This window comes from Patagioenas fasciata, chromosome 8 (assembly GCF_037038585.1).
Source record: "Patagioenas fasciata isolate bPatFas1 chromosome 8, bPatFas1.hap1, whole genome shotgun sequence".
NCBI classification, from domain to species: domain Eukaryota; kingdom Metazoa; phylum Chordata; class Aves; order Columbiformes; family Columbidae; genus Patagioenas; species Patagioenas fasciata.
In genome coordinates, this window is record NC_092527.1 from 42689479 (window position 1) to 42711978 (window position 22500).

Here is a 22500-nt window from a genome sequence, read left to right on the forward strand (position 1 = left end):
GAGGATGGAGCCAGGCTCTTCTGGGTGACAACCAATGCTAGGACAAGGGGCAGTGGGTGCAAACTGGAACACAGGAGGTTCCACTTAAATTTGAGAAGAAACTTTTTCATGGTGAGGGTGTCAGAGCCTGGCCCAGGCTGCCCAGGGAGGTTGTGGAGTCTCCTTCTGTGCAGACATTCAAACCCGCCTGGACCCCTTCCTGTGGAACCTCAGCTGGGTGTTCCTGCTCCATGGGGGGATTGCACTGGATGAGCTTTCCAGGGCCCTCCAACCCTGACATCCTGGGATTACCAACCGCACCAATAACCTCCCACGCGTGTAACATTCCAGCGCCACTCCGCGCTAAACCGCGTTCGGGTTTAAAACCCAGCGCGGTGGGCGGGGCTTGGCGAAAGGGGCGTGGCCCGGCGAAAGGGGCGTGCCCACGGGGCTGCGCCCGGCGCGGCCGCCAGGGGGCGGACGGGGCGGGCTCGGCGCGTCGCGTCCGGTCCCGCGGGCCCCGCCCCGGTGCCGGTGGGGCGGGGCGGAGGGGGGGGCGGTGCCGTGACGTCACTTACCGACGGCGGCGGCGGCGGGCGCACGCTCCGTGAGGTCATCGCGCGGCGCGGCCCGGCGGGGGGCGGCGGCGGCGGCGGCAGCAGGAGCAGCATGGCCGAGGCGGCGGAGGAGTCGCCGCGGGTGGGAGCGTGGCTGCCGGTGCTGGTGGAGCAGATGGTGAACGACACGCTGGTGGTGACGCTGAGCTGCGGGGAGCGCCGCTTCACCGGCGTCCTGCTGGACTGCACCAAGAAGTACGGGGGGGGGTGAACGGGAGCGCGGCGGGGGCTCGCAGGGGGCAGCGGGGTCGGCCGGGGGGGCGCCGCGGCCCGGCCGGGCCGCGGCGCCCCCCCGGCCGACCCCGCTGCCCCCGCTCGCCCTTTGTTCGCCCGATGGGAACAAAGCGGCCCGGGGCGGGGGGGGGGCGGCACCGGTTCGGTCGCTTTTTCGGGTCCGTCCCGCCGCCGCAGCCCGGGGGGCATTGGGGATGTCGCTTCATTCGGTGTCCCGGGGGTGCGAGCGGCTCCGCAGAGGTCGCGGTCCCCTCTGATGAAGGGCATGAGAGGCCTGTTCTCAAGGGCAGGGGAGCGTCGGTGCCCCGAGCGCTTTGCTTCGGAGCGTTTTAAACTTTTAAGGCGTTTTTAAAGGCGCTGCTGGCGGGTTCTGCCCTCCCAGGACTAACAAAGCCGGCCGGCTGCTCTCTGCAGCTTAGAGTTGAGCGGGGTTTGGTTTCTGTCTGCTCAATAGGTGAATTGTCAGGTCAGAGCTGGGGAGCAGCGCAGGCAGCTTCACCTCTCTGGTTCTTCTTAGGAGACGTACGAAGCGAGACTTCTGAACTTAATTTTCGTCGTTTATTTAGTTTCACATGGCTACCCCAGAAAATTGGAGACAGATTTTCAGAAGTATTCAGGCATCTAACTCTATTAAGAGTCTATAAACCTCTCTTGGTGTCTAGTTCCAGCCAAAACAGTGAGCGGTCGGCATCTCTTCAGCCAGTTCAGAAAACCAGCTGTTCCTATCTTTTCACATTCCAGTTCTCTTCCTCATTAGTGACACCGTACACTTTTTTTACCCTTCTTTTTCCCCCCAGCCTTTCTCCATGACTTTTTGTCTCCCCTCCCCAGTGGATCATCATAGAAACAGCCAGACGGGTGTTTCCTCCCAGGCTTCTGGAGCCCATTGCTGCCCTGGCTCTGCTGCAGGTGACACTCATCTCTGCAGTGGCCCCGGTTGTCACCAGGGTTGGGTGCCCCTTCCGCTGCTGTCCCATCACCCGAGAGATCTGTGGCTGGGGATGCTGAGGCAGCGTCCTCCTCTCTGGCTTCACGTGCAGTGGGGAGGGCAGAAAGCAGGGGTTTGCTGGTGTGATGTAGCTGGTGAGTGGGACAGGTGCCCCTGTCTCCTCCCGTCTGCCCCAGCGTCTGTTGACTCTGGTGGTCAGGCTTTCCTGTGGCGGAAGGCAAGCCTTGGAATGGGCTCAGCTTTCCGCTGAGGTCACGCAGGGTGGCATTGCTGCTCCCTCTCGTTGCCTTAGAAGAGGCTCAGATCTGCGAGCAGGACAGGTCCGTAGCGCGTTGGTGGGGTGGCAGTGCTGCTTTGGGTGGGGAAACGCAAAGAAAAGCAGTTTGGCTTCCGTGTGCCACCTGGCAGAGCGCGGCAGGCCTGGCTGCGGGGAGCACGCCGCTGCAGGAGCCTGCAGGGGCCGGCTGGGCTCCTGGGGGCCAGCTGGGCTCCCGTGAGTCCCCACAGTGCGGGGGCCAGGGGGCTCCTCCTTCAGGTGCTGCGCAGAGCAACTGGGGCCCCATCCGCAGCGCAGGCTGGCCCACGGTGACCACAGGGAGCCTGTGACGTGGTGACCGACTCGTGGCTGGTCAAGAGGAAGGAAGTGTCACATGTGAGGGTAGCGCCTGGCTCCTGGTGGACCTTGGTGGCTTCAGGGAGCATGGGGAGCAGGCTGGAAGCACCCCCTCCGCTGCAGCCACCCCGAATGTGGGATGTAGAGGGAAGAGGGGATTTTCCCACCACGTTAACGGGAGTTGTTCTGCTGATGGTTGGAAGGTAAAGGCCGAGATGTGTCCCGAAGGCAGTAGGAATTTGTCAGCTTGGTGCTGAACTTTGAAGGCCTCAAACCAGAGACGTGGCAGATGTTTTCCTTGCTCCTCCCCATGTCCCTGCTGCTGTGATGGGACGGTGGTCACCGTGTGCTCTGAGTGTGCCAGCCCGCCGGAGAGGGGACATGCGGGGTGGTGGGATGGGACTGGCGGGAGAGGAGCAGCTGGAGGAGGTGATTGTGTCTGCACAGAAGGAGGGGGAACACTAAAAGGAAGGGAAGCCTGTATGGGTCTCTTCAGCTTTCTTTTGTGTGTTAAACTGGTTTTAGTGTTACCTACAGCACAACTCTGTTTTGCTTTTCCAAAACTGTAGCAGCTCCTGTGGGGCGCTGGGCAGGAGGCGGGCCAGGGGATCCCTTTGTCCACCTGCCACCCTTGGACTGATGTTACTCGAGGCACAAAGAAGCAGCCGCAGGTTTGAACCCAGACCCACCTGCCTGGGTTTGCAGGGGCTGGGCCTGCAGGCAGGAGTGGCTGGGGACAGGTGCTTGAGTGCCCCCTGCCTGCCCCTGCCTGCGGGAGCCGGGGATGTGGTCAGACACGTGCCCGTCTTTCCCAGCAGCCGTGGAAGGTCCGAAGGACGTGTTGCTGGGTTCCTGCAGCCGTCCCGCTCTGCCCGAGCACCAGCGCTGGGTGTCCAGTGACTGGCCGTTACTTGCTTCTAGTGAATTCACTCTCTGGGCAGTAAGCTACGTGGCATCCATGCTGATGAGGAGATTTAAATGCATTTTGACTGCAGTTACGGTGTTTTTGATAATAAGACTTGGCAATTTTGTTGCAGCTGAACTTATAATTAGTTGTTCTTTAATTATGCGTGAGCAGAAACCAGAGGATGGTGTCTTCTGTTCCAGACAGAGGCTGGATAGAGGTAACTTGGTCCATTTGGCTACATCTGCCCCAGAAAGGGGGATTACGAACAGGGTGAAATTTTATTCTGCAGTATTTCCTGATGCTTGTAATACCTGCGTATGGGCTCATGCCCCAGCCCAGGAGCTCCGGCACCTTCATCTTAGTTGCACGGGTTTAAATATGCAGAGTCAGTCCTGACAGTAAGTGGATAGAAGAAATAGATTAACTACATCCAGATTTGTGGAAAAAAGCCTGGGGGATGTGGGGAGGGCTGCTGAAATTGATCTCTCTCCTCATGGCAGAAGCGAGCTGCTCCTGGCGGTGCAGTGTGTCCGGTGGACATTTCTCCTGCTGCAGAGGGTGGAAAGACGGGAGCCAAATCCTCTTAGGAGGAGCTGCAGGCTGGGCGGGCGAGCACCGGGGTGGTTTTGCGGCACGTCTGAGCGCCGCTGGGTGCGTGGCTCCGCGGCCCCGGCGCTTGTCGGGAGCCCTGTCAGGAGCTGCCCCGTGTCCCTGCAGACGGTGTCCCCGGGGACGCTCCCGGTGACCCCGGCCCACATCTCACTGCATACGATAACCACAATTCATAGCCAGAGCTTTGGAAGTGATACCGCTTTGAGTTGTTCTGTGGATGATGCTGACGTCTTTGGCTGTACAGACTGTGCTGGCTTTGGTTGTCGTTCGAAAGACACCTACATCCTCAGTTGTCTGTTTAAAGTGAAAAAAATAACTCTTGGAACATAAACATTTTGTTCCAAATTATGTGGTTTCAGCAGCTTAATCCTCTTGACTCACTAACATTTGAACCTAGAGCTTCCCAGTTAAACTAAAGTGCCATCTGAACACCAAGTTCTTGCCCTCTTACTCTGAATAGCGGGAAAGGACTTTTCAGAGTCCAGGTAGCTCAGTGGCTCTTTTGATTTCAGAGAAGGGCAGGGACTTGGTACCAGAATCAGCCAAATTCCTTGCTTAGTTTTTGCAAGCTTTCCTTCTAAACTCGGTGGGAGCCTTCGTGGAAATGGGTAAGTGGGGTGCAGACTGGTTGTCTGAGATGAGGGGATGAAGCCGGTGGCTCAGAGCGTGTTAAATGACATCCGTGTTCCCCGTTCTCCTGTGAGATGCTCAGAAAGCTCCGTTCTTTCCTCTGTGTGGTCTCGGACGGTTCCTGAGCCCTGCACGAGGGTTCCTTGGGTCCTGCTCTGCAGCTCCACCAGCAAACTCCTCCCTCGCTCCAGCCTCCCCAGGCCTGGAGAGAGAACCGGGCTGCTGGGGAGGGCAATGGGGAATGCAGGATCCGAAACTAAAACTGGGGTTTGGTCTGTAACCACTCTGCATCTCTTTGTGGGTTCTTCACGGCTCACCCGTACAGCATTTTGTCATTACAAGCGCCGAGGCTTCACTGCTGGTGCGCTCTCCACAGAGGTGTCTCTGCAGAGTGAAGACAGCGAGCACCACGCGTTCTGAGTCACTGGTTCAGGGCAAATATTTGTCCAAGTGCTGTGTTAGCATAATATTTCTATGTCAGGCCAAGGGCATAAATTCTGGTGCAGAAACCCGGAGACGTGAATTGCAGTTGTGAGTTCCAGTGTTACGGTGGATCTGCTTTTGCCAATATCTCTGCAAGATACTGTGTGCAGACTTTGGTTGCCTGAGAGTTGGCACTGAGCAGTAGTACATCGTCATTCGTGATCCTGCTGTTCCCAAGTAGTGGTGTATTCCTTGTGCAGGGAGAGCCGAGGGGAGCAGAGCTGCGTACGGGTGACCCTGCGCTCAAACGTGGGGTTACCCGCCAGCTGGGGTCGTTGGGATGCAGAGGAGCCGCCGAGCGCTCAGCCGGGCCAGGCCAGGACAGCACACGGAAGGGCGGTTTCGCGGCTCCGGGAGGCTCGTGTGGCCCGTGTCGCAGCCCTCCTGCCTTTGCCAGCCTGTCAACAAAATAAAGTGCTTTGCGCGATAAAACTTAAAAGTTCTTAGAGCAAAACTTAGCGCACAGAGTTCATGGAAATAGAGGTTTTGATCTCTGTGCCTTTTCTGGCAGAAGAGTAGGACGCTTTTCGTCAGTTTTGAAATGCTACCTTGCCTTAGAAGTGAAGGGAAAACGTTGTGTTCTTAGTATGTGGCAGTTGTGGAAGTGGGGGGCGGGGGGCTGTTTAGTTTGGTTTTTTGGTTGTGTGTTTTGGGTTTTCTTTGTTTTGAAGAAACCAGCAGGTTTGTTGCACAGTGTCTTGCCAGAGAGGCTCCTTTCAAACCTCCTGACGTTCTCTTCCCTGTCCTTCTCGCCCCGTTACAGATCCGGGTTGTTCTGCCTCCCGCCCTCGCTCCCCAAGCACGAGGACCCTCCTGCCCAGGTCTGTGCCAACGGAGCTGCCGCCGCTGGAGCTGCCGCCGCTGGAGCTGCCGCCGCTGGAGCTGCCGCCGTGGGCGAGCCGGAGCTGCGCGGTGACCAGCCCGCCAAGGGACACGGCGACGAGCCCGTGCCGCCCCTGCTGCCGGCGCCCCCGCCCGGCAGCCTGCCCCCCTACCCCCCGTACTTCGAGGGCGCTCCCTTCCCGCAGCCGCTCTGGCTCCGGCACACCTACCACCAGTGGGTCCCGCAGCCGCCGCCACGGACTATAAAGAGGACGAGGAGGCGTCTGGCGCGGAACCGGGACCCGGGCAGGCTCATCATGAGCACCATCAGGCTGCGGCCGCGGCAGGTGCTCTGCGAGAAGTGTAAGAACACGCTGAACCCCGAGGATGCCGGCGCCGCTCGGCAGAACGCTAAAACCAGGAGGAAGCTGAGCATTCAGGACAAGGAGCAGAAAAAGCACAGCGACGCTGACTACGCAGAGAAGAGGAACAAAAGAGAAAAGAGAGAGGATGACAGGTTTGCTGGGGAACTAGTGCATCGAACGCCAGTTATAAAAATATCCTACAGTACTCCGCAGGGGAAGGGCGAAGTGGTAAAAATCCCTTCCCGGGTGCACGGCTCGGTCAAACCGTTCTGTGCGGAGCGAGCGCTGCAGAACGGAGGGGAGGACCAAGAGGAGGCCGGGGACTCGGAGCGCTGCCGGGAGCCCCGGTGTCCGCTGGACAAGTCCGCGGGCCCCCAGCTCGCCTCCATTCCCAAACTGAAGCTCACGCGGCCCCTGCATTCCAGCGCGGACGTCCCGCCCCCAAAGATACGGCTGAAGCCTCATCGCATAAACGATGGTCAGAGTGTTTCAATTTATAAGGCAGAACTTATTGATGAGATCAATGTCCTTCAGAACAGCAGGGAGCCCAATCCCGGCGCGTTTTACAATGACGAATCCACGGACAGAAGTTTAGCTGAGATATCTTCAGGGAGTTCAGGTGAAGATGAGGACTTTAAACGGTTTCCCCAAGGTAAAGATGGACATGATAACTTGGCTTTCCTTATGAATTATCGAAAAAGAAAAGCAGATTCTTCTAGTTTATCGGTGTGTAGTAATGACAGTCTAGACGAATCCAAGTCTTCTAGTTCAGAAGTAACATCACCAGAAATATGTGACTTTTTGCCTGGTGATGATGCGTCCGTCTCTTCGTCTTCAAAAGATGAGCGTAAAATTGTGCCACCGCTAACAGTTAGACTGCATACCCAGAGCGTGTCTAAGTGTGTCACGGAAGATGGAAGAACTGTTTCGGTGGGGGACATAGTTTGGGGTAAAATTCATGGTTTTCCGTGGTGGCCAGCACGCGTTCTTGACATAAACCTCAGCCAGAAGGAGAACGGGGAGCCTTCGTGGCGAGAAGCTAAAGTGTCCTGGTTTGGCTCTCCAACGACTTCGTTCTTGTCTGTTTCAAAACTCGCTCCTTTCTCTGAATTTTTCAAACTGAGGTTTAATCGCAAGAAGAAAGGGATGTATCGGAAAGCGATCACAGAAGCTGCAAAGGCAGTAGAGCACCTGACTCCAGAAATAAGAGATCTCTTAACGCAGTTTGAGACATAACTTTGCCTCCGGTATCAGGTGAGTGCTTGCTGGACTAATGCTTCCCATGAGAAAACTCCTTGTGCTTTTTAAGCTACAATCCACTGCTTGTTTGCATTTGTTTTTCCACAAAAGCAAAGTCGCTGGCTGGTGGTGGTGGTGGTAATTTCGGAGGTGGTGAGAACCTTTATTTCCAGATCTCGGCGGGCACCATGGGAATGGAGCCTCTGCTCCCAGGGGAGTACAAAGCAGTTGACATCGTGAGGAAACAAGCCCCACTTGTTCCAAGAGCTAATAAAATGGTAGTTGCGTATTTGCGCCGTTTACAGCGAGGATGTGGCAAGTGTTGAGGGCACTTCGCTTGCGTCAAAGCTGATCCTGTGTGACTGCAGAGCTAATGGCTCCTAGACTTCGAGTTACTTTGAGATATCTTTTGTTTCGGAGAACTAAAACTTTTCTTGGAACTGAGATTGTTGTATCTGGGTGCCGATGGCCAGCAGTCACCCATGGCAGCGAAGGGCTTTGGAGGACCTTTGCCCCCCTGCAGTTCCTCTGACCCCTCTGCTACGGATTTCTTAGAAAGTCACTTGCAAAATGATGGTATCAAAAACTGACTTTAACTGGGGACCCGTGTTGCGACATTCCTCCCAGCGCTCGGGGCTTGGCGCGTGTCCGAGGTGTCAGTGTGATGCTGGGGAATGGCCTGGCTCATCAAATGAAATGATTCTGGGTTTCACCCGCAACCCCTTTGTTGGAAGACAGGTGGGAACATAAACGTGGGAGCTGGTTCTTTGTAACTCCTCCACATTTTGCTTTTGCTGGTTGCAAACAACTTTGCCCAGGAGGAAAGTTTAGTACCTAAAAATACAGGATGTGGTGTGGCTGGGAAGAGCAATTGCACCTGCAATTTCAGCTGGTGCTTCCCACCCCACTGCCCTCAGCTGAGTCCATGGGAAAGTCCAGCAGCTGGAATAAGCTGTAGAACCATTTCCCAACCTTCCAGCCAACACCACTGCTGCAGACGGGCTGTTCCCCTCCGTCCGAGCGGTTCTGCACAGGCCGGCGATGCTCGGTGCCCGTGTGATGCTTTCTGTGCCCTCTGTCACGGGACTTGCCGGTGGCTGCAGCGTGCCAAAGGGCTCGCTTTGCTGGGCTGCTCCATCTCAGCAAGCCTGGCTGGAGGCACTAATGGAGCATGGCATGTTTGCCCTGGTGCTCGGGGTGTCTGCATGGCCAGACGCTTGTTCAAGTAGAAACATAAAACTGCAGCAGCAGCATTTAAGCTTCATCCTTGATCTCGCCCCTTCAAATGCTACTTAACCCTGGCTAAAGACTTTAGTATGTCAAGAGCATTTGGATTGGACCCAAATTTCTGTTAGCTAGATCTGAGTATAAATAAACCTGGTGCCCAGAATACGCAGTGGAAGAGCCGTGGTCACCATTCGTCGCTCCTGGACCAAGTGTGTTCTATTTAGAGGAGCAGCAGAGCTTCCTCCCCGCCGTGCGCGGTGTTGTGTGCGCGGTGTTGTGTGCGCGGTGTTGTGTGCGCGGTGTTGTGTGCGCGGTGTTGTGTGCACAGCCCGGGGCGGCTGTAGCGCAGGCTGCCGCAGACCTGCTGGTGTCTGAACTGCACATACAGATGGGATGGAGCAGGCCTGGAAACCGGGGGAAAGAAGGAACTGTTGAGAATGAGAAGAAGAAAATGATGGGACAGGCTGGATTAGGTCAGACCCTTCCTTCCCTCTGCACTCCCTGGCCAGACCTCTGCGTGTGTGTATGGCTGTATAGATATATTTAGGTGTATGGCCATTCCATTGACCTTCAGCTGGCTGTCCCCGGGTGATTGTCTGCCTTAGGTGTTTAAGCTGAGCTGCCAGCCCCGCCCGCCCGACTGGACGTGTTATAATAGCTGGATAAACAACTGCGCTTGCCCAAAACTTCCCGTGTTCCTTGTGTCACATTTACTGAGATTCCCTGGCAGACCAGCATGTCTGGTGTTTTGGTACGGCCTTTCTAAAACAATTTGTTGTTTCAGAGACTTGCCCTGTATCTAATGCTCTCAGGAGGAATTAATTGTATTGCTTTCCTTGAATTCTCCTAAGGTGGAACCGAAACATTGTGAGCGGTTGCTCATGGACCGTTCTTTCCTGAAGGGTGCAACTCAAGTTTTCACTCATGTTCGTGATTCCCGAGTCCTAGGGCCACAGTGGCACTTGAGCTGTAGCTAAATACCTGAAAGCTTGGAGGCCTTTTCGAGGCAGAACAACCTTCTATCTGTTGGAGCAGTTTGTAAGAGCAGGCGCTGGTAGCGCTGCCGCTGTGAAACCCCGGTGCGGTGACTTCGCGGGGAGCCGCACGAGGGCTCGTTGTCACCCGCAGACCCAGAGCAGAGCCCAGGAGGTGCCGGCAGCGGCAGCACTTGGCTGTGCTGGTCCTGGGCACAGCAGCAGGATGTGACCGTTGTCCCTTTCTGTTTCCTGGCAAGTGACACTGTTCTGCAAAGCATGGAGGGGAGTTACTGGAAAAACGGTGCAAACAATTCAGGTAATTTGTGAATGTATGTGAAACTGGAAGCAATTGCATTTAAAAAAACCAGCTTGGTTTGGGCTGGAAAAGCTACCATGAGCATTTTATGGTTTTATTATTCTGTCCTTATATGTTTTTTTTTAGCAATGAAAATACTTTATTAAAACCCCGTCATTAACTGCTTGGTAAAACGAGGTTTCTGGAAAAACAACAGGCAGACCAGAAGTAACATTTGTAAGATGCTTGGTTTAGAGGAGTGTCAGGAGAATGACGCCCACCGAGCATCGTCTTCCTCTGCTTTGCGGCTGTGTCCCGCACGGAGCCTGCGCACGCTGCCGTGCCTGCGCACGCTGCCGTGCCTGCACACGCTGCCATGCCTGCACACGCTGCCATGCCGCGCCGGTGATGCCCACCTGGTGTTACAGCACCAGACGCTGTCTCACCTTCGCTCGCGGTGCTGTTGTGGTTCTGCTGCTGGCAGCAGGAGCTGTGACCAGCCGCGGCCCCACATTGGGTTCTGGGGGTTTGCTGCCCCTCGTCCTGCAGTGTCCCGTGCCCGGGTACCAACGCTCATCGTCCGTCACCCGCCGTGGCCTCAGGTCCCCTGTCTGCAGGCGGCTCCGGGGTCAGCAGCGTGTCCCAGCACGGGCTGCCCGCGATGCCACCGGCGTCTGGGCAGGGCCAGGAGCTGCGCACAGGGCCTGTCCCCAGCAGCGTGTCCCAGCGCGGGCTGCCCGCGATGCCACCGGCGTCTGGGCAGGGCCAGGAGCTGCGCACAGGGCCTGTCCCCAGCAGCGTGGCCCAGCGCCAGCTGCCCGTGGTGCCACCGGTGTCTGGGCAGGGCCAGGAGCTGCGCACATGGCCTGTCCCCAGCAGCGTGTCCCAGTGCGGGCTACCCGCGGTGCCACAGGTATCTGGGCAGGGCCAGGAGCCGTGTGCAGGGCCTGTCCCCAGCATTGGTCCCGTCCCCAGTGCTGGTCCCGCAGTGTCCCGTGCTCCCACCCTATCTTTTGTTCTTGGGAACAAGAACATCTCAGGTGCTTTTGCATTTTGCTTTGTGTTCACTTCCATGATCGTGTCATATTTAAACTTGAAGCTGCATGAACTTAAAACTCCTGGAGCCAAGCAACTACTCTTCCCTCGTCCCTTGCAGCGAGGGGCACCCCAGCTCATTTCTGGTTTTGTGGCAGGGTCTCTGGCACACCCGGGCGTTGCGTGCGGCTGCCGGAGGTGCCGTGGAAGGGTGAGCGATGCGGCGTGCTGAGTGTGCTGCTGGTCCGGAGGGGACCCCGCACAGGGCTGGTGTCACACACGGGGCGCTGGGGAGAAGCGGGACAGGGCTGCAGCTCCAGTGCTGGAGGGAAGGACAGCTGTGTTCGCCAGGCTGCCCTGTCCCTGCTCCAGGAGCACAGCGCATGGCGGGATGGGGCATTTTCAGCGGCGCTGCTGCATGCTGAGCGCCGTGTGTGCGGGGCCGGGCCCTGGGCAGGCTGGCGAGCCCCGCGCTGCCGGGGACGGGTCTGTTCTGCTCTCCGATCCTGCTGGATGGCTCCTCATGGCACATTGCCCCTCCATGCCCACAGCCCTTCCATGCACTAAAACTTCCTATAAAAACTGCTCGTACATTTTCATATACGTCCCTGCATGAAACAAGTTTACAATATGTATATTCATTTGCTTTTTCAGTCTGGAAAATCCTTTCGTCTTCTCTCTCTTTATCCCATCTACCTCCAAGCCGTGGCTGCAGAGCCATTAAACTTGAAAATGCTGGCTTTTGAAGGTTTAATTTTACTGCTGTTAGCTTAATAGCCCCTCAGTATCAGTACACTTAGCCATTCATCACAAAAAGCACACTGCTACTATGTACAGCAAAATCAAAGCTTATTGCTTGCTTGCTATATATAGTAAGCTCTAACGTAAAACCTGGAACACCGGGTTATGACTTCATCTCCAAAGATGTTCAGGGCTTTGTATGTGCATGTAGCCGGTACCGCTTGCCAGCAGTTTATGAAGCAACATAAATCACTCTTCTTTTTCCTTTTACCTCTTGTACCAGTGGCACAAAGACGTTATATAACTTTATATGAAGTTGTGGTGTTGATTGCTGTGATAGCTAAATCTTTAAAAACACCTGCCAGGTCACGTGAACTATGTCAGCCCAGGAGATGAATGCTTGAGATTTTTCTTGGCGTGGTTTCTAGATGGTTCAGTCAACTAAAACCAAGCATCCAGCTTAATTACTGTTTCTCAGTCTTCCTCCAAACAGCTTGGAGTCAGCGTCTCTGCATACGAATGCAAAGTGGGAGAACGAGTCCAAAGCAGACGGCGCTGCATGCTTGTGTGCCCCAGCGCTGGGCGCTGGAACTGCACTGGGGCATCTCCCTGTCCCCGAGGACGCCTGCGCTTTTGGCTTGTGACCGCTGCGACTGCCTTTGGAGACACCTCGATCCGCGCCGTTTCTCCCTGTTTGTGCTGTATGTTGTCTCTCTGTTCCCTGGCGTGTTTTTTGGAAATGCCAGCAGGCCATACATTGTGCTATTTCTAACTGCACACGAGCTGCGCAGATGCCCAAGAACGCAATCTGCTTACGTGAGCTGTAACTTCAGCTGCCGAAGGAGATTTGTGTGAGCCGAGGGGCTTAGCAGCTCCCTGGGAAGCACAGCGAGCTGCTCTGCGGCCTGGCGGTGTCCCAGCCCCACCTGCTGCCATGGGCATCTGCAGGTTGTGCTGGCCCAGCGTGCCCACGCCGAGCAGGGCTGGCCTGTCCCCCTGCGCCGAGCAGGGCTGGCTGTCCCTGGCTTGTCCCCCTGTGCCGAGCAGGGCTTGGTGTCCCCCTGTGCCGAGCAGGGCTGGCTGTCCCCCTGTGCCGAGCAGGGCTTGGTGTCCCCCTGTGCCGAGCAGGGCTTGGTGTCCCCCTGTGCCGAGCAGGGCTGGCTGTCCCCCTGTGCCGAGCAGGGCTGGCTGTCCCCCTGTGCCGAGCAGGGCTTGGTGTCCCCCTGTGCCGAGCAGGGCTGGCTGTCCCCCTGTGCTGAGCAGGGCTGGCTGTCCCTGGCTTGTCCCCCTGCGCTGAGCAGGGCTGGCTGTCCCTGGCTTGTCCCCCTGCGCTGAGCAGGGCTGGCTGTACCTGGCTGTCCCCCTGCGCTGAGCAGGGCTGGCTGTACCTGGCTGTCCCCCTGTGCTGAGCAGGGCTGGCTGTACCTGGCTGTCCCCCTGTGCTGAGCAGGGCTGGCTGTACCTGGCTGTCCCCCTGCGCTGAGCAGGGCTGGCTGTCCCTGGCTTGTTCCCCTGTGCTGAGCAGGGCTGGCTGTACCTGGCTGTCCCCTGCAGTGTCCCCACCACTGTGGCTCGGCGGTGGCTGGAGCTGTGCCGGAGCAGGGTCCGTGCCGGGGCAGGGTCCGTGCCGGGGTGGGTGCTTTCGGAGCAGCCTGCGGGGTGCAGGCTCTGCAGAACAGCCCTGTCCCCAGCGCCGCTGGCTGGGCCAGGAGAGACGGGCTGCGTGCTGAGGAGCGGTGCCTGGAAACTTGTTTTGTTGAAAACTTACAAATAATGTAAAAATGAGCCTTCTGTAGCTTTTCCTGGATTGCATTTATTTGTTTAATTTGTAAGCTGAAATGAGGTGTCTGAAACTGCAGCTGCAGTTCCCCTTTGCACGCCAAGCAGGGTGCAGGGCAGGGCCCTGGAGAGCACTGGGCAGCACTGGGGCAGCACTGGGCAGTGAAGGGTGAACCCTTCCCGGGGGAATCCTCTTGCCTCTCTGGGTAACGCTCCAAAGCTCTTCCTGTTTCTCTTGCGGTGAAGCACATCTTTGCAGCATTGAGCACGGACAGAAAGGCCACTCTGGGCCAAGAAGGAGCAGGGACTTTTGGGAGCTTGGGGGGAGCTCTGTGTACAGAAGGGTGGTTGTTACTCTGGAAGAGGGGGACGAACAAGGTCCTCGTGCAGTAGCCACGTGCTAATGGCACATGCAGCTGCTGGGCTCCTGAGGCCTGGTGACACAGCGGGTGACACAGGTGTTTCCCGTGATAATGCTTAGGTATGAAAAGCAGGGCTTTGGACCCAAAAATCGATGTGAAGATTTTTAAGTGTTGAAAAGCTTGCAAACTGTTGTCTTTCAGCCTTTGTACGTGTTTTGTTTTATCCATAAGTACCCATTGCTGGCACTGGGATCGAGGTGAATGGGGGTGTGCGGGCTGAGTGACGAACTCCTGACTTCTGCCCAGTGGAAGACTTAAGGAAGCTGTTTGCCTGTATCTGACAAACTGGATTAGGATGAGCTGGTGTCTTGTTGAGTGTTTTTAAATCTGCTTGATGTATGTGTTTTGCACTCTGTATATAGCTTTACAGCATATATGGGGTTTGCATTAGCTAGGTTAGGAACTGACGCATCCTGAGATTACGTATATCTGGAACAGGCTTCTCATGTCCAGCAGTGATAACAGAGATGGGGCTTCATGCCTCTAGTTCTGGAGCGCTTGTGCTTTTCATTCCTGCGGTCTCTGCACCCAAGGGCTGTGTCCCAGTGTCCCCAGTGTCCCGGTGCCCTGGCCCCCACAGACGTGCAGGGGTGGAAGGTCTGAGCGGTACCTGCTCTGGCCTCCGCGGAGGGTCACGAACGCTCCGCACCTGGTGCCCCAGCCCTCCCCACGCGCACCCGCCGGCCGCCCTGCCATAGTCATCGGCTCTCGGGCGCGAGGCGTGCGTGTCTCTCTGCGAGGGAGGAGCAGGGCATTTTTAATGAAGGCTTTTTTCATTAGCTTGATTAGTTTTTGAAGTAGTGAATGCCTTTAACTGAAGTACCAGTTCCTGTTTAATCTGCATTAGGTTATTGCTATTGTTGGATCAGACAGACTTGTTTTCTTTATGAAGCATATTTCCTCTGTGCTCTCTGCAGACAAAGAAATGAGCTGTAGCAAAATTACTAGTTTAACTTCCCTTGTGAATGATGTCTTGCTCTATTTTGACTCAAGCCAATAACTTGAGCCTTTTCATGCAGCAGGAAACCCTTTGTCAAAGCAGAAAACCCTCGAACCTGGTGCAGGATTTTTCATGTAGGTGCTGGGATGACCCCATTTTCTGTTGGAGAGCGTAGCGGGCAACCCGTTCCCGTCAGCTGGGTGCCGATGCCTCGGGAGCTGGAGACAGCTCCCAGACCCCGCCGTGGGTCTTGGGTGGAGAAAATGAGCATGCTTCTCGCTGCCCTCGCTGCCCGACCTGCTGGGACACGCGGGGTAAGGGGGTTTCAGCTCCGGGCGCTCCAGAGGGACCATCTGCAGGAGGTGGGTTCCTCTGCTTCGGGCACGTGTGTCCCTGGGCCTTCACCTGGGGCTGCTCTGAGCCGTACTGGGGGAGGCACAGCCCTGCACACCCTGGAGCCCCCTCCGTGCAGCCCTAAAGGCACAGGGTCAGGGTGCTCCCCGTGCCGCAGAGCAGTGCTGGGCATGTCCTGCGCTTGTCCCACCTGAAGGTTCAAGGCACAATACCCTGAGCGGGGTCCCTACACATCAACGCATTGGGATGCAGTCATCTCTGCAGAAAGCTGATTTATCTTCCCTCTGCAGCTGCTAAATCTGAATTTCTGAATGACTTTATTTGATCCAAAGCTTCATTTTTTTGTTATGAATAAGCGCCTGGCTTGAGGAGATGTTTCTTGGCTTTCCTTTCGACATACAGCTCCGCACACAGGCTGCGAGATCACGCTGTTGTCCTGAGTCAGTCTGCTCTGTGTGCATTACTCATGTGTATCGAGGCCACAGCCATGTCCAGAATGTGATGTTCGAGCTGCTGCGCCATCTGGAAGATTTTCGTGTTTGTTTTTTTTCTTAACAGAAATCTCTGAAGTTTTCCAGTGACAAAGTGAGTGACTGTCGCTGTGTTTGCTCCTCTCAAGCACACGTATAAAGCTCCTGGGTCTGCTGAGGGGTGTGTAAAACAGCCACCAAGCTGTGGCAGGAGGTGGCCCTGTCCCCATCGCTGCAGAGCTGCGTGTGTCCAGCCCTGATCCCGTCCCCATGGCTGCGGAGCTGTGTGTCCAGCCCGGGTCCCATCCCATAGCCGTGTATGTCCAGCCCTGCTCCCGTCCCATAGCCGTGTGTCCAGCCCTGCTCCCGTCCCATAGCCGTGTGTCCAGCCCTGCTCCCGTCCCATAGCCGTGTGTCCAGCCCTGCTCCCGTCCCATAGCCGTGTGTCCAGCCCTGCTCCCGTCCCATAGCCGTGTGTCCAGCCCTGCTCCCGTCCGATAGCCGTGTGTCCAGCCCTGCTCCCGTCCCATAGCCGTGCGTCCAGCCCTGCTCCCGTCCCATAGCCGTGTGTCCAGCCCTGCTCCCGTCCGATAGCCGTGTGTCCAGCCCTGCTCCCGTCCCATAGCCGTGTGTCCAGCCCTGCTCCCGTCCCGTAGCCGTGTGTCCAGCCCTGCTCCCGTCCCGTAGCCGTGTGTCCAGCCCTGCTCCCGTCCCCTGGCCGGGCAGCAGCCGTCACTGGGAGGTGTTCTGGCTTTTTGCTACCGCCATGCTTCCTTCCTCCCAGAGTGAAAATGGCAGAGAATCAGGCCGGCCTGGGGCTTGCTCTGACCTCCCCAACCAGGAAATGCATGTTTTCCTGTTTAGACCAAGTATTGTCAGTCTGTAATCTGTCTCTAAAGGGTCGGTTTTTTGCAAGAACCATTTGAGGGATGTTTTGCCAAGTCTGTGGGTTTGGTAGGTGTAAGATAATAAACCTGCAAATGAGTTTGTTCTGTTCTCTTGAAAATCTCAACATTCGTCAGAAAGCGACTGAATAGATTGTCCTGCAGGTGAAGTGCAAACACTGCTGACTGCGGGTGACTGGGCCTCGTCGTGAGACATCGCAGTTTGTTTGGAGCAGGGTGATTCCTGCTAAACACTGCGTGAGTTCATGAAACCCGAGTGTAGTCCTGTGGAGTGCAGGTTTGAGGGCAGATGTTCGTGGTGTGCTGGGTCGACTCTTTGAAGCCTCCGTGGTTCGGGCAGTGCTGAGGACCGTCCTGGATGCCAGGTCCGGACAGCCCCCGTCACCGTGGGTTCCGTGCCCGCACAAGAGGCGCTGCTGCCTTTCCAGCAGCGCTGGGAATGGGATCATCCTCCTGCGCTCAGGGACGGTGTTCTTGGATTGTTCTGCCCTGTCCTTGTTAAGTCACAAACCTCAGCTGCGAGGGGTTTTTAAAGGTCTTTGATCTTTTGCTTTGTAGCATTAATCCTGTTTGCCAGGAACAGGGATGCAAGCATGCGTGCCCTGTGATTTTCACTGTTCCACGTTAGCTGATTTGGCACGGACATGTGTTAGGGCTGGTCCCAACCTGAATTGTGTTTGAAGTGTGGGGCAGGGATGCTTTTGCGATTGGAACGCGTAAGGGTAGCTCTCCGTGCCTTTTCTTCATTTCCGTATCACTGAGTTGTTCCGCACGTCTTCTGGTTTCTTCACTTGATCTTGAAGACAAATGGCTGCTGCCTTTGAACTCTTTCAAGGCTTCCACTCGGTACCCTGGCTTACAGGGCCAGTGCAAGTCCCTCTTGCACGTGGGGGTACAGGTGAGGACTCCTCTCTTCGGGAGCTGTTGGTTTTGACAGGCACGTCCATCTCCAGTGGCTGTGTCTGGTCAGGCCTGTCATCCGCCCCCAGCCGCGGCGGCTGCCGAGAGCAGCAGCGTAACACGTGGAGCGCGGGCAGCTCCGTGGCCTCTTGGCAGCTCCATTTTGCAGTGCGCTGGTTTGCTCTCCTGAACTCGGAGCGAGCATCCCGTGTGCTCTGGTTGCCCAGAGGCTGCTCGGCTGCGGCTCGGTGCGCTCCGTCACAGCGCCCGCGGTCGACTGCGTGGTGCTGGGGGACAGGCCGTCCCAGGGCTCTGCAGCGCGGCCAGGACACGACCTCGCTGCCGGGACCGGGGCTGGGGCAGAGAGCCCGCGGGGTCCCGGGGCTCTGGGGGCTGAGCCAGAAGGTGGGTGGCTGCTCTGCTCCCTCGTTGGTGCGGGACAGGCACTGCGGTGGTGGTCGTTGTCTGAGCAGCTTCAGGACTCAGGAAAGCTGTATGGCTTGCTCTCTAGGGGAAAATAATCCCATTTTATAGATGGCATTTGAAAAGTAGAGGCAGATGTTCTTCACGTGGTGCTCTCCACAGGGACTCGTGGCAGATTAACCTACAGTAACCCACCTCGAACGGGGACTTAAAGTCTTTAAGCCAGAGACCAAAGATTTATCATTGTCACTGAAATTCATGGCATGTGTCTATCCTGGAGAAAATTCCGGCTCTCACTTTGGGTCTGTAAACTCGACGAGTTTCCTCCCAAGCCATAGCTGCTGCCGCTGGTTCCCCCGCCGGGAGCAGGAGGATTCCTGGCTCTGTCCAGGGGAGCGCGGGGCGTGCGCCTCGCCACTCGTGCCAGCCCGTCCCTGCTGCCTGCTGTAACCTCTCCCTCTCTCGCTTCCTTCAAGGTAACCGAAGAGAAGAGCGCAGCTGTTGTGGAGGTCCCGGAGGCGGCAGCCACCCCGACGTCTCCCCGCGGCACAGCGGGACAGCGAGTTTCCTTGTCAGCTTGCACTGCTTTCCATCTGGGACAGGTGACGGGCACCGGGACGCGGAGTTAGGAGGCTCTTCTGGCGTGAGGCTGGCAGGAAGGTCTTAACGATACCTTACCCTAGAACGAGAATTTGACAAGTCATACAGCAATGAACTAGGAGAACAGCAAACCCACAACTTGGAATGTATTTATTACTTAAAAGTTAGCTATTCTTGATAAAATCTCAAAAATTATTGCTGCTGCTTATTTTACTTACAGATTTCACACACTTGTTAATTTTAAAGCTACCAAACTTTTACTCAGTACTGTACTCTGAGAAATGTAATTGGAGCAAGACATGCAATAGGATGAAGTCATTGTAGTGTCTTAAGTACAATGGACTCACTTTTGTGTCTATTAAAACTTGGAAAATGTGCAACACACAGCTACGTGGCCATCATTGCGTGTGTTAAAGCTTGCTCATGCTTTCCATGAACAAGCGGTCACCTGGTGACTCGGGTGGGTTTGTGTCCCGAGCGGGTGTCCTGAGCTCGCCGGAAGAGCCGGGTCTCGCTGGTGCAGCCTGCGCAGAGGTGGGTGCTGAGCCCAGCTGCTCCGGCTGCAGAGACAGTTCACATTTTGGACTATTGTGTTCACATCTAGTCAACCAGCGTAATTTAAGGCCCCTTGAACACATGTTGTTGGATAGAAAGGGTCTTCATCCTCACACATGAGCAGCAGTCTTTAGAAAGCAGAAAACAGCCTACAGCTTTTGTGCCAAATTGAGAGTGCAAATGGTTTACAAACTAAAGGGGCCTACGGACAAGCTTTTCAAAGTGTACGGGTTGATTTTTTTGGTTTTGCATTATTTTGGCATTCCCTCGGTCCAGAAACATTAATTTGTGATGGTCTGTTAGTTCTGATGCTGGAGAGGACGGTCCGGAGCTGTCCCTGGCGGTGAAGGGCCCTCGTGTGGGAGATCAGCTTCGAGCCGCAGGGTGGGCGGCGGGCTCCGCACCCTGTGCGCTCCCATCCGCCGCAGCCGGCAGTGCCGGGAGCTCTCGTCAGATTAGGCGAACAAGTGGACTGGAAAACATAAAGCTTGTGTTTTCCTGGCTCATGCTGGTTCGTGTTGTGGTCTTTTGAATGTCAGCAAGAGGGGCCAGAGCTTTCCTTTTCTGTTTAAAAACGACAAAGTTGAAAAAGAAGAGTTCAACCCCAAAAAACCCTCCTGCTGAGTCTCAGCATACAATGAGTCAAATATGTTCCCCTTCAAATAACTGGAAGACTGTGGTATAAAACATGCAGACCAAAATGCAGTGCTGAAATAGGACATCTGTCTCCCAGGACCAATTTTGGCCACCTCTGCAAACAAATCAATAGGGTTCCTGTTTTCCAAAAATAAGTGTAAGAAGGACAGCAGTATGCGGCAGAGGGCTGTGTCCTGCACCTTGTGTGAAGCCGTTGTGAAGCAGTTGTTTACCTGGGCTCCGCTGTGCAGGGAACAGTTCTGCCTTTCTCAGCCCCTCTGTCCGTCTGCGGGAGTTTCCTGGCGGGTTGTTTTCTTCTAGCATCTTCTTGAGCGAGCCCTTAGGTGAGCTGGTGGCCGTGTGAGGTGGTTTCTGTGTTTTCTGCTCACAGAGTTCTTTATTGTAAAAAATCCCTGTGGGAAAGCGCTGCCAGCTTTTTGGCTCTAGCTTTACAGCAATTGGCTGAAAGGAGGTACAAGCAGCCTTCTGTTCATTTAAGAAACTAAAAAAGAGCAAAACAAAAATACCCACGGCCCTGCTCCCCCCAGTGCCAGGAGGAGCGCCTGTGCGCCCCCGTCCGCAGCCAGGGCTGCTGGGGTGAGGGGCTGCCAGGACCTGCAGGTGGGTCCCGGCTGTCCCTGGGCTGCCGGGTGCCGCTCGGTCCCTGAAGGGGCAGAAGCCGCCTGCAAACCAGGCGCTCGGTCTGGGGCTGAGAGTCCTGGGACCTCTCACCCGGGCCATGATGTGCTCCAGGCGTGGGCCGAGGAGGTAAGCTCAGGTCCAGCGTCTGGCCTAGTGCTGGCTGCGGTCCCCACCATGCCATGTTGCAGAGGGGACGTCCAGGAGCTTTCCCATGATAATTTGACTCTGCAGTAAAACCCCTGGTGCGCATCAGCGTGCTCGGCCAGCTGTGTGACTGCGGCGTGGAAACCTGTCTGCCCCTGTCACCCGGTGTCCCTGCGAGAAACCTGCCCATCCCCAGGGACAGGCTGCTGTGTCCTGTAGTCCCTGTCCCCAAGAGTGCAGTACCTGCTGTGTCCTGCAGCCCCTGTCCCCAAGGGCACAGTTCCTGCTGTGTCCTGCAGCCCCTGCTGTCCTTACACCTGGATGCGTGACATTCCTGACATTGCTGGGCCTTTCAGAAAGCAATCAATGGGCTGTTACTGCGCGATGCCCCTTGCCGATGTGGAGGTGAAATGTTCCTTGCCAATGTGGAGATGAAAGGAAAAATGTCACTCAGGTCCTGCGCAGGTCCCGTACCAGCAGCAGGATGGTTGCAAGAACTGATTTGCTGCTGTGTTCTGCTGGGAGGACCCTCCTGCCGAGAGAACTGGAAGGTTCCACCTGCTGGGACTCTGGTTGCTTTACCCTTGTGATGCCCGTGGCCTGGCACATGTATCTGTGTTAATCCCAGCTTAAAGCACGACAAGTGGGGTTCAGGCGCTGCAGGTGAGTTACCAAGTTTTTGCCACTTTACTAAGAACTGCTACAGAGCGTGTTGGTAAAGCAGTGATTACACAGTGCCCGTATGGCAGAGCATGTTGGTAGAGCCGTGATTACACAGTGCCCGTATGGCAGAGCGTGTTGGTGAAGCCGTGATTACACAGTGCCCGTATGGCAGAGCGTGTTGGTAAAGCCGTGATTACACAGTGCCCGTATGGCAGAGCATGTTGGTAAAGCCGTGATTACACAGTGCCCGTATGGCAGAGCGTGTTGGTGAAGCCGTGATTACACAGTGCCCGTATGGCAGAGCATGTTGGTAGAGCCGTGATTACACAGTGCCCGTATGGCAGAGCGTGTTGGTGAAGCCGTGATTACACAGTGCCCGTATGGCAGAGCGTGTTGGTGAAGCCGTGATTACACAGTGCCCGTATGGCAGAGCGTGTTGGTAAAGCCGTGATTACACAGTGCCCGTATGGCAGAGCATGTTGGTAGAGCCGTGATTACACAGTGCCCGTATGGCAGAGCGTGTTGGTGAAGCCGTGATTACACAGTGCCCGTATGGCAGAGCGTGTTGGTAAAGCCGTGATTACACAGTGCCCGTATGGCAGAGCGTGTTGGTGAAGCCGTGATTACACAGTGCCCGTATGGCAGAGCGTGTTGGTAGAGCCGTGATTACACAGTGCCCGTATGGCAGAGCGTGTTGGTAAAGCCGTGATTACACAGTGCCCGTATGGCAGAGCGTGTTGGTGAAGCCGTGATTACACAGTGCCCGTATGGCAGAGCGTGTTGGTGAAGCCGTGATTACACAGTGCCCGTATGGCAGAGCGTGTTGGTGAAGCCGTGATTACACAGTGCCCGTATGGCAGAGCGTGTTGGTGAAGCAGTGATTACACAGTGCCCGTATGGCAGAGCGTGTTGGTGAAGCCGTGATTAGACAGTGCCCGTATGGCAGAGCGTGTTGGTAAAGCCGTGATTACACAGTGCCCGTATGGCAGAGCGTGTTGGTGAAGCCGTGATTACACAGTGCCCGTATGGCAGAGCGTGTTGGTAAAGCCGTGATTACACAGTGCCCGTATGGCAGAGCGTGTTGGTGAAGCCGTGATTACACAGTGCCCGTATGGCAGAGCGTGTTGGTAAAGCCGTGATTACACAGTGCCCGTATGGCAGAGCGTGTTGGTGAAGCAGTGATTACACAGTGCCCGTATGGCAGAGCGTGTTGGTGAAGCCGTGATTACACAGTGCCCGTATGGCAGAGCGTGTTGGTAAAGCCGTGATTACACAGTGCGCGTATGGCAGAACGTGTTGGTGAAGCCGTGATTACACAGTGCCCGTATGGCAGAGCGTGTTG

General features: G+C 56.0%; 1 protein-coding gene across 1 annotated transcript; it reads left to right on the forward strand.

The window, feature by feature from the left end:
* Positions 1–579: 579 nt before the first annotated feature.
* On the forward strand, positions 580–18904 carry PWWP2B (PWWP domain containing 2B). Its single transcript, XM_065844024.2, has 3 exons — positions 580–791; positions 5788–7465; positions 18395–18904. The coding sequence occupies exons 1-2, from the start codon at positions 649–651 to the stop codon at positions 7445–7447; spliced, it is 1803 nt and encodes a 600-aa protein (XP_065700096.1). The 5' UTR covers positions 580–648; the 3' UTR covers positions 7448–7465; positions 18395–18904.
* Positions 18905–22500: the final 3596 nt, after the last annotated feature.